We start from the raw sequence: 12,167 nt of genomic DNA, 5'->3' as shown, positions 1-12,167 counted from the left end.
CGCTGTCGAACAGTCTACACTACAGAGAGAGAGAGAGAGAGTTTATTTGAATGCAGAGAGGTCGGCCTGAGCTAGCGCGCTCTAGCCTGCTACTCTGCACAGGGCAAACGGGAAAGGGGAAAAAAGGAGTGATGAAGGGTGATGATGGGGAGAGGAAATAGATATGCGTATATACATTAACCACATTTCGCTAGTCTGGTGTCCAGTACTGTGCTCTTAAGAAAGTCTATAACAGCCCTGATAGCAGTTGGTGACTTTGTCTGTTGGCACATAGCTGACAAAATACCAGTCTCACTTAGTGTTGCCACACAGATTCCTGCCAACGTTGAAGCGAGCGTATTACGTTGCGACACGTAAAGTGGGCAGTCACAAAATATATGTGCTGTTGTTTCATGCACTTGGCAGCGTTCACAGTTCGGGCTGTCCGCACGGCGGATGAGGTGTGCATAGCGGCGAGTGAATGCAACTCCCAGACGAATCCGGTGCAGCAAGCTGGCGTTGCCTCGGTTCATTCTAGCCGGGAGGCGAAAAGTCATCTCCGAATCTATTTCTCGCAGACGCCTGTATCGATAGTCTGGCTGAGACCAATAAGTCTTTATGTACTCTCGCATGAGCAACCTCAATAAAGAGTTCACGTCACCTCGCGCGTACGGTACTTTCACGTCAATGGGGGTGTTATAGACAGGATCTCTTGCTTCAGCAAGCTCGTTGCCTGCCTATCCACAGTGTCCAGGGATCCATTGCAATGTAACTGAGTGACCATTCTTCTGCGTAAGGTCGAATATGCGTGAATGATTTCTAAAGCTAGTGCATAATATTGTCCTCTTCTTGAGCAACAGTCAATGGCTTGTAATGCGGATGATCCGTCAGATAGTATCGCCCATTTATGTGGTGATTGGCCGGACACGAATTGGATAGCTTCCCATATCGCAACAAGTTCTGCAGCTGTTGAAGATGACCTGTGATGTAATTTGTACTTCCGGTAGGTACCCAGATGAGGGATCGCAAAGGCCGCAGTCGAAGCGCACGAAGTCACAGATCCATCGGTGGGTGGATCTGTGACGTCGTATCGTTGAGTCAAATGTGCCAATGTGAGTTGTTTGAGCGCAGCACAAGGAACACGACGCTTCTTCGTAATTCCGGGCATGTGAAGGGGCACCAGTGGTCTGTTCAGCGTCCACGGTGGCACTGCGGAGATGATGGCTGGTGTAAAGTCAGAAGAGATGACGTGCCTGTGTGTATCGAGGCATCGCGAGTAGGTGCAGCCTGGTGGATCTCTTTGGAGCGAAGACAAGGAATGCTTTGCGTGTCGGGTCAGCAGTCGAAGGTGGACTCGAAGGGGCTCACAAGACAAGCGAACCTCTATGGCATGTACGTGACTCCTCTATGGTTCCAGAGGCCGTTGTACACTTTGGTGGCCCTAGGCACGTTCGCAGCGCTCGCTCTTGAAGGCCCTCCAAAGTACGGATGCATGTTGCACGCATACTCGAAAGCACAGGTGCACTGTACCGTAGATTGCCAACAAACAATGCCCGCTACAACTGCAGGAGACTTTTCTCAGAGGGGCCCCATCTTAGTCCTGCTACAACTCGAAGAACGTCTACAAAACTAACAAGTTTGGTCCGTTGCGCAGAAGCATGCTTCGTCCAAGATAGGCTACGGTCAATGACGACACCTAGGTATCGTTAGTGCGTGACAGCAGGAATCACTGCTCCGTCATCGAAGATCGGGTACCGCGTCATTGATTTCTTTGTAAACGCCAATGCAGCACATTTCGTAGTTGAGAGTTGCAGGCCTTGACGGCGCAAGTACTTTGACGTCACTGATGTGGCTTGTTGAATGAATTAAGTCTTGCTCGCAGTAGAGTCACTGTATATGCTACCGTAAAGGAGCCATATGTGCAGTAACTCTAGTCAACAATGTGCGCGCGCGTTCTTCATTCCACCGCATTCAATCCGCGTTCCTGCATGGCCCTTGTCGCTGCCCTCTTCATGTGGCACCGGTCTTGGTGGCGTCCATAAAATTTAACTTTTAGCGGCTTCTCTTAAAGCGTAACAACGCATGGCGCGTCGCTTCCTCGTGGAAACTCGCGTTCAATGTTCGTCCAGTCGCAGGAGCTCATCGTTTCTGGCGTGTTTTGACCTCCCATTTGTCAACATAGAGTGCGGCACCGAAGCCGTCAGAAAGTGCAGGGTGCGCTTGCGGCAGGAAGGCCACCATGTGCTGCAGTGTTCCGGTACAGCAAAATATAAGCCGCGTTTTGTGTGGAAGCAGCCACCATCAGGCTGGGTGATTGAAATGCGAAAGGGTATGCCAGTTTCCGTCGTCTGCTATAATTTTGAATTTGGAAGTTACTTCTGTTTGCGTGCGTCTATCTCCAAAATTATTTTTGCATTAATCTCAGGACGATACAAGGAACGCGTTGCAACGTAAAGGTATACATGGGTAAAATTTGGGTACAGGGCCCCTTTACCTCGTATATTTAACTGCTCCCAATCTAGGGCTTTGAAAACCTCATGTGAGCACGCAGTGAACAGCAATGGAGAGATCGCACCTCCCTACCATACATACTTCTTTATCTGACCTTTAGTGCAACACAAATGGTGTAATCGTAATAGGGCGAATCAAACTGAGAATCTATCAGAATGAACTGAATTTTTGTCTTTAAACGAAGTTGTTAACTGCCTGGGTGTCACTTCCTTGTACGCTAATAAAGAAACAAAACACCCAATGCCAAGTAGAGTAGACATTCGCAGAAAAGTAGACTGAACGAAGCGGATCGCATACAAACCTTTTCTCGTGTTAGACTGATCGGTCAAACAGCCCATTCCAAGTGACTGCAAAGCTTAGCGGACAAGATGACGCAAACGAATGTTTAGTTACGAAATGTTTAATTCTTACCAACCTTCACTTAATAGCCAGGAAGGTGTAAAAGTCGCTATGCCTAACTATAGCTCTGAGTATTCATTATGGGAGAAATTGGATATGTAAAAACAAAGCGAGAGCCTCGTTCTAGATTCACAAAGCTTAATTGTAACAAAATCACTTAATTTTTCATTATGCTGGTAGAGTGGTCAGGTGTCCTTTGACCTTGACGTCGCAGATGCGCGGCCGTCCAACATTCTTCAGGAGGTGTTTGTGAAGATCTACGACAACGGTGTCTGCGACGCTGCCTACAGGCGCAAGTTCAAGATCCCCATTAAGAAGTGGCACTTGTGCGCCGGAACCCTGATCGGCGGTCGAGGAACTTGTCACGTGAGGCACATTTCCTATTCGTGATTTATTTTGTCTCTTATGTATACATGCATCTACGCTGCGACAAGGACGTAAGTGGAACGTCTGCCTTGTTCTCTTTGCACATAATGTTCGTTTACATGATGATTGTTTACATAGCTATCTCAAACAAAAAATTAAAGCAGTTTAGTCAGAAGGAAAAAAAGTGCTTGAAGCCATCTCGAGCAATTGGACCCACAACACCACTGCTTGCAAGCGAACCGCGAATAATCAAAAGAACGCAAACATGTTGCAATGCTGTTTTAGTTCACTACATGGCCAAAATAACTGTTTTTCTTATTGTTTACCGCTGAAAATCAAATTCCAGGGAGATTCTGGAGGTCCCCTGCAGTGCAAGCTGTTTGGTCGCTGGCACTTAACGGGGATCACATCGTTCGGCTCTGGCTGCGCCAAGAAAGGCTTCCCGGACGTGTACACGAAGGTGGCACACTACGTGGATTGGATCAAGGAAGTCATGCAGCGCCCCCACTAAACAGTCATCGAAAGTGCGATGGACGCCACCCCGCGCGCCGCCAGCACGCGGCACCGATGACACCTATGCGTCGTCGTGTGGCTCACAGTGAATTTGCTGACCGTCATAGAAGACCAAGCCCTGTGATGGGGAGTGAAGGGAAATCTGGGAATGAGTGAACCCAATGCTCTTTTCCTCTTGTGTGATCAACAGGGATGACAGTAGACTTACACACCTAGTTTCCGCAATATGTGAGTGCTGTGCCCTGAGAATAGTCGATGTGAGCCCTGCCATCCTGAGGACGGATGTGAGTGAGCGAATCGCTGATAGTCAGCGACTGAAAGCGTGGCATGCAAGAGCCTCCGAATCATAAGCCACCACCACCTTCTTTAATATGCACAAAAATTAGTTGCGATAAGTCTTAGAAACCACTTATCTATAGGACGTTAGTTTTCATGCAAGTATTTATGACTGATAGTACTCTTTATTGGCAGACTGTTTCAGCTTGAATTCTTGAAGTAACCAGCGAAAGCTACTTTTTGCAGCAAGGCCAAATGGTTTTCGAGTGCTCGTGTAGCTATCAACAATAGAGCAGCTCACTCTTCTGGACTGGGACGAGATATTTATGGAAAACCCGCTGTTTCAGTTGCTCCGCCATTGTACATACCGCGGCATCAGTACCTCTATCAGTAAGCTGCAGCTGCCATATTCAAGGTTGTACAAACTCCCGCTACGCAAGAAAAATTTGCAACCTCATCACGTCGCATGATCGCATGCCTCCTTAATTTGGTTACGTTTCCCTTTATCTGATATGCTATTGCGCATATAGGCTGCCGGTTATCTAGCTTGTGGAATAGATTACCCGTCCACGCTGGCTTTTATAGTCAATTAAAGCGCCACCTGCCATCGCTAGCCCTCAAATCGATACTGCTCCTGGCGCACTCTGCGCCATATCAAAATATGTGCCTTGTTAGCACTGCGAGTCTGCTTTGCGTTGATAATGCAATGTTCACTGCGCATGTAAGCGCAGTAGTCGCTCTGTCCTAAACAGTTCTTTTTATTTGTTGAAACAGGCAGTGCGAAAAAAATAGGACACAGGAACAAGTAACACGCACCACAGAGCCATCTAACAACTGACTTTATTAGAAATCACGCAGACTAAAAAAAAAAAACTATGACTCGCACCGACGTGTTCTCACATCATTCGCAGCATGATTGTTCACTTACAACGATTAGAAGAGGTTACAAAAGTTTGAAAAGGCGATCACATGTACAATTTTTTCTATGCAAACTATGACCAACACCCACATGTTCTCACATCATTGACAGCAGAATTGTGCACTGACAAAGACTTAAAAAGGTTACAGAATGTTTTAAAAACGTGACCACACGTACAATCTTTTGCTATGCTACCACACGGCTCAAGAAAGAATTTTCACTGTCATGAAGTGCTTCTGAAGACATGCTTACACATCGATTGCCTAGCCGGCGCTGTGGTATGTGTTATTTTTTCTTGTGCCCTAGTTATTTCGCACTGCCCATTTCAACACGTATAATCAATTCCGACTTGCCCAAATGTCGATTCTTCTGCATTTTTTGCGCGCCTCATCGAGACACAGTAAACTAAGGCGCATTCTTGATTGAGAAGTCAGAAAAATTGCTGTAGTTGAACAGTCATATATCCGAAGTGTGTACGAGCCGCGCATGGGTGAGCAGGTGATGCAATGAGACAGGAGCGTACAACAGGGGAAATATGCGTGAAATCGCTCTTCTGGTAAACGTATTTATCTTGCCATTGATACATGAAGATGTGGAAAAGAGTGCATTTATGAGCAGAAAGCGTCGCCGATTGGGCCATTAGCTTCCAGGCACAGGTCGAAACCTTCACTCTACGGGTCCTGCCTTTCTTCTCCTACCACAAGTAAATTATTGCGGATATCCAGAAGTCATTGCGCGTCACCCAGGTGGGAGAGCTAACCATCTATGGTTTACTTTTATAAGCAGCAGTGAAAACGCAACAGCTGCTTCAAAAAAATCGAGTTTTTGCTGCAACCGTTGGCTTGTGGCAAGTGGTGAGCACGCTTCGAAGTTTGCACAATGCGCAAAATGCGGCGTAACTCAGCGTCTTGGTATCCTGTTGCTTTTGTCATGGAGATAACTACTTCAATTGGCGCTAAAATGACAAATTCATACCGAACGCCAAGTAGATTTTCATGCGGAGTTCTTTATTTGCATACGTTTCTGCAGTCTCAGACTCACAAAGACGGACAGGAAGGACACGGGACAAGTGCTAAGTATCGCACATCTCTATTTATTCTGCGCAAAATATTGACAGTTTGTCTTTCTCCGTCCACGTGAGCGCGCCGAAAATGTGGGCGTGGAAGCGAACTACGTCATCTTCGGCACCTTTGGCGGAGCCGCGCTGCAACGGAGGGTTCCCGCCGCTCACTGATCTGAACTGCCAGAGCGCTATATATTTATGTACCCGAGGCTCAAGTAAGCACAGAGCCACTGAAAGTTCTGCAGCGGGAATGAAATATCTGCCATAACGACAAACAGCCGAGCGCAACGTGATCAAGCGTCTCGTATTTTGAAAGGTGGCCTCTGTGACTAACTTCACCTGCACGCCATTTCCGGAGGCCACGCTTTAACCGTGCTGCTTTTCAGATAAAGAATCATGCCGAAGATGACGTCACTGCGTTTTCTCAGCATCTTAGCATCTTAAAGGGGCACTGAAGGCAAATAACAATTTATGTCAGAGTGAAAGCTCAATGTATGACAACGTCTAAAACGGCAATATTATCAACAGCAGTGCCCTACTTACCGAGAAATTAAGCTAAATGTATCACACGATGAGCGCCACGAGCGGGGTATTTTAGAAATGATCCCGATGACGTGAGAGAGTCCGACTACAATTAATCACTCGTAATCAAACTGGCTGCCATAAAAAAAAAAGAACATTCCGTGCATCAAGAGGCGTAATAAAATGCTGCTTCGTTTCAATTTTATTCATGGAAAAAAGAACCTCTTTGGCGTTAAATGCATAATGTAGCGGAACAAAACAAGGACAGAGAAAGATGCACACGGGACGACCGCTAGACTTCAACTGAAAATTTTACTCTGGACACGTGATATATAAAGTGCAAAAACAGCATCTAAACTGATAGAAACGTCACCATTCAGCCTTCAAAGCAAGCTGCATGTGCCAAGCTACGCGTAGCCCAAGTTTCAGCTTTAACTCTGGCGTTACCATGGAGAACGGCGCGCGTGGTTCAAAGGTTCCGTTTTCGCCGAACTGCGCTTCGCCCGGCACCCTGCTTCGCTCACGCGGTCGCGTCTCAGTGGTAGTTTCGGTATCGCGTACTGCCGCGTGTGTTTTGCGCGCTCGTGATAGTCGCTCTGACAGAAAGTTCGACACATTAATCTGCACATTAAACGCGAGTTGAACGCATCGTTTGCACATATTCTTCAAGTATCGTGAAAGATATGCCTAAAACAAAAGGATAACCATTTTTCGACTACCGCATGCTCCACTACGATTATTAAGCTGCTATTATACGTGGTTACGTAAGTTTCGCTTCTTACACAATTCGTTCGTGCAGCAAATGTTTTCAGGCGAGAAGCAGCCCGGCTCTGGAAGTTCTCAAGAATGCTCGTTACAAGTGCATAGAACAGGCGTGAGCACTCGTAAAAAAAAATTAGACGTTTTTTTTTTTTTTTGCGAGTAAGATGATTGTTTGGGAAAAGAAAAATGAAGCATCCGACGTGTATCACGCGTATCTGTGTAGGTCTGATTTTGTGTTTGCTTCTATGTTGCTGGCCATGTGCGAACGCCTATATGGGAATTTGTTGTCATAATTGAAGTGTATGGTTTACCTCACACTACGTTATTCGAGTCGTGCTTAAGCCAGCGGAAGTGTACACCCAGTCTACGTCTACAAATTTATATACCGCGCTACATCTCCGGCAAAACTAAAAAAAAAAGAAAATTGAAAGGTTTGTTGCAGTTATATTCAATACACATGGTGTTCTGACCACAGTCATGCATCTTTCGTGATCCTTTCTGCTCATATATGCGTGTAGCGACCGTTATTTATAGCGCGTACTGGAAATGATGATCTCTGTACACATCTGTCCGGGGCTTACTGTATGCATTTCGAACGAAGTCTGCCAATACCAGTATTGTAAATAAAGAAACACGAACTGCATTACTCTTTGATTCTTTTCTTTTCAGCCACAAGATTGAGCGTCAACCGTCAGCCCTAGATCGACTACATGGATTTCTTTTGAATTACAAGTGCCGAAATGCAAGTCCGGTAGAAAGAATGACACTTTGCCATACTGGGGGTGCGATAGAGTTGTGTAAGAACAGTTCATTTCGATACATGAATGTGCGCAATAATCATGACTCTGTAGTCGCAGCCATTAGCATTGAACTCGCTGATAAAAAAAATACAGACTGAGCTGGTTCGCGCGGATTCGTGTTGCTGGTTGTGCAGCGTTCACAGAAACAGAGACCCAGGAATCAGTGCGCTAGATTAGTGCTGACTCGAAATTATAATTTTTTTAAATCCTTTCCATCAAAAAGTGGCTAGTTACCTCATGCGCCCCAAGATGGTGGAGCACGATTAAATCAAAGCATTCGCTGCCGCGTTCACGGCCAGAGTGGCCTCGTGCGTCTACCAGGCTGCTGGTATACCCGCTGAGCACAGGGAAGACGACACTGTGTGCCTGAACGTACAACAGAACATTATCGTAGTGAGTACCCCCAGTGAATCCAACGCAGATAGATACCAAAGAGTCGAGCGTCTCGTGGTCAACGGCCAGGCCTATGAGACCAATGCGTATGAATCGGCACCAGACCTAACTTCCAAGGGAGTCATCAGGGGGATACCTCTCGAGGACTCCCCCCCGGGATATCACCGCCCAAGTTGTTACCCCTAAGAATCATACGGCAATTGCTGCGAAACGACTCAGCAACGCCACCAATGTCATCGTGCTCTTTTCCGGACTGAAAGTTCCTACCTTCGTCCGCTACGGAGGCGCACTGATCAAGTGCGCGTTATACAGAAAACAATTGGACCTGTGCCACCAGTGCGGCAGACTCGGCCATCGCATGGACGTATGCCCCAGCCCGCAGGACCGGGTCTGCAGAGGCTGTGGCACGACCAACCCAGGTCCCGACCACCAATGTAACCCCTGTTGCCAGCTTTGCGGGGGTGAGCACTTAACGGCCGACAGGAAATGCAAGGCTCGCTTCAAGTTGCCGTATATAGTCAAACGAAGACGATGGGAAAGACAACGACAACGGGAAGAAGAACTCCTAGCCTCGGAAGCTACGAGGGAAGCAGTTGGACGCCCTTCCCGGGAGGCCAGATCCAGTTCGCGCTCTAGGGCCCGTTCAAGAACCAGACAGTCCAGATCACGGAGCCGCACACCCGCTCCGGCCCGACCTAGATCCAGGAGCCATACGCCCGGACCACCACCTCAACGCTCCCGATCGCGGTCCCGCAGCAGAGGAAGCGGCTTGGCGGCGGAAGATGCGACCTACAAGGTGGGCTGGGTAGACGTGGTCAAAGGCTCATCGCGCCGCGGCGGATCTGGGGAGACTGCAGCTTTTAGAGAAATGGCAGAAATGAGACGGGAAAAGGCGCAGTTACGGGAATTAATCGCAAATCTCACGAGAGAAATTCAGGAGCTTAAGAATAATCGGAAGGCAGACATATCCCCCCGCCCAAGTAGTTCACATGGAGGCAGAAGCCCCCGATATTCCCCCGCTGCAGAAACCCCCGATAATCGCACGGAGGAAGACGACAACCCTCCGCCACCTAAGAGAAAGGCTCCGGCAGTTATCAGCCAAACCGGATCACAGCTTACCGATCTAGGGCAGAAATTAACGGAAATGCAAAGTGCACTGAAAGACCAAGCAGAAGCCGTCGGTAATCTCACGTTGGCGATCTCGACCATAATGTCGAGACTTGACAAATTCGAAAATAACGTAGCCACCTTAAGTCTCAGGGTAGCCAATCTGCAGCCAGTTACTACTGCAGGGGCCCCCACAACTGGGATCGCATCTAATCAATTCCAAAACGCCGCTACAAGTACCACTGCAGTATCTGGGGTCGCTCAGTCCACCTCTCCCCAGTCCTCCACCTCACGAACAGAACAAAATAGGCAAACGCGGTAAAAGAGGCGAGCTGACGATTTGGCAGTGGAATTGCAGGAGTTACGCCGCTAAAAAACCGATCCTGCAACAACACATTAAAGGCAAATCGAAACCAGACGTAATAATGTTACAAGAGACAAACGAATTAGCCAAACTTCCAGGTTACCAAGCCATCGGTCCCTCCTCCGGGGAGAACCGCGCGGTAACTACTTTGGTCAGGAAAGGCTTAGTGGTCGTTCGTCATGACATTACAGTAGCGCAAGTTGAACATGTATTCGTAGAAATTGTACCCAAAAGCAAAAACCAATCCAGCACGTTCATTCTCAATCTATACAGCTGCGCACATACGACAGCGCTTCCTAACCATATTTAAGAGGGCCGCCGACCTTGCGGGCTCGCACCGTTTTACTAATCGGGGGAGACTTTAACGCCCCGCACGGAGCGTGGGGTTACGCCTACACGAGAGCCAAAGGCAAGGCATTATGGCAAGACATACAGGAGACAGGCCTTACTCTCATCACCGACCCCAGCTCCCCCACAAGAATGGGAACCGGGCTGGCAAGAGACACCACGCCCGACCTAACATTAGTGAAGAACACGAGAGGATCAAGTTGGAAAAACATGTTCGAAGACCTCGGTAGCGACCACAGAATTCTCGAAACTAAATTATAGGATACTTTAGAAATAGAAACCAACAAAACGTTCAAATGGACAGACTGGGATAAGTTCCGTCAGAATAGGGCCGGAATGACGCACGAACCCATCACGGACATCAAACAATGGGCCGAAAAAGTTATGGTTGACGTCAAAGATGTTACAAAGACCGTGGCGCCAGAACTTCCCATCGATAAGAAAGACAGCCGCCTGGTGCACATGTGGGAGGCCAAACGATCATTACAGGCCAGGTGGCAGAAACAAAGACACAACAGGAAGCTGAGGAAACGCATTGCATTACTCAACAAACAAATTGAAGAACACTGCAGAACTCTTAGTAAACAGCAATGGGACGAGATCTGCAAAACGATGGATAGACGGATTGGCACCGGTCAGACGTGGCGCCTGCTCCGACATCTGCTAGACCCGACCAAGACCACGACAACACATAGGGAAACCATGCGCAGGATAATACACGCAAACACCAAGGCCGAAGAAGAAATCCTCTCCGAGATCTGCCACAGATACGCCCCTCAGAACCCGGTTATTCCACACGTGGAATACACGGGAAAACCCAACCCCTCTCCTTTGACGAGGCGGAACTCTGGGCCGCTGTGCAAAAGCTCAATAGCAAATCGGCCCCGGGACCGGATGGCGTAACCAATAAGGCCCTTCGTAACTTAGACAAAGAGACCATCTCCGAACTGACCAAGTACATCAACGAATGCTGGACCCGAGGATCCATACCTGACCAATGGAAAAGAGCGAAAATGGTGCTCATCCCCAAGCCCGGAAAACCCCCAAATCTTGACAACCTTCGCCCTATATCCCTTACGCCGTGCGTCGGAAAGTTGATGGAACACGCCTTCCTCAGTCGTATCAACGCACACTTGGACGACATCGAAGCGTATCCGGACACAATGCTCGGGTTTCGAGCTCATCTCTCCACGCAGGATGCAATGTTGCAAATCAAACACCAGGTACTTGACAACAAGACAAGAGGTACCAGGGCCATTCTAGGATTAGACCTCAAGAAAGCCTTCGACAACGCAGCTCACGCAGCCATACCACGCAAGATGGCCGCACTAAATCTAGGAAACCGAGCGTACAACTACGTTAACGAATTCCTCACTAACAAGAGTGTCCCGTTAACCCTGGGCAAACTCGCATCAGAAGACAGGAGTATGGGCAGCGTCGGCACCCCACAAGGCTCTGTCATCTCGCCGATGCTCTTTAATCTCGTTATGATCGGCCTCCCCGAACGCCTAAACGCCATAGAGGGAGTGCATCACGCCATATACGCAGACGACATTACGATTTGGGTATGCGAGGGAAGCGACGGAGAAATCGAGCAGCGGCTACAGACCGCGGTTGAGGTAGTGGAACAGTACCTCGTAGGAACCGGTCTTGTCTGCTCGCCAGAAAAATCTGAACTTCTCCTCTACCGCCCGACGCTTAAGGGAAGGCCCCCCAAGTGCTACATCCGGCATGCTGAGCACGAAGACATTTGCGTACGCACCAAAGAAGGAAACGAAATACCAAGGGTCAAGCAGATAACGGTGCTCGGACTCATCATAGAATCCAACGGCGCCAACGGAGCAA

General features: G+C 48.3%; 1 protein-coding gene across 1 annotated transcript in view; it reads left to right on the top strand.

Annotated features, from left to right (window-relative positions):
• LOC119394496 (tryptase-2) overlaps positions 1-4,260 on the top strand; it is a 43,083-nt gene extending 38,823 nt beyond the window's left edge. Inside the window, exons 5-6 of the mRNA XM_037661803.2 lie at positions 3,104-3,255; positions 3,602-4,260. Of these exons, the coding sequence (XP_037517731.2) occupies positions 3,104-3,255; positions 3,602-3,766 (317 nt within the window). The 3' untranslated portion in view covers positions 3,767-4,260. The remainder of the gene's footprint in view (positions 1-3,103; positions 3,256-3,601) is intronic.
• Positions 4,261-12,167: the final 7,907 nt, after the last annotated feature.

The sequence above is a fragment of the Rhipicephalus sanguineus genome, chromosome 5 (genome assembly GCF_013339695.2).
Source record: "Rhipicephalus sanguineus isolate Rsan-2018 chromosome 5, BIME_Rsan_1.4, whole genome shotgun sequence".
NCBI classification, from domain to species: domain Eukaryota; kingdom Metazoa; phylum Arthropoda; class Arachnida; order Ixodida; family Ixodidae; genus Rhipicephalus; species Rhipicephalus sanguineus.
Note: the sequence above shows the minus strand (reverse complement) of the source record. Positions and strands in the feature narration are given on the sequence as shown.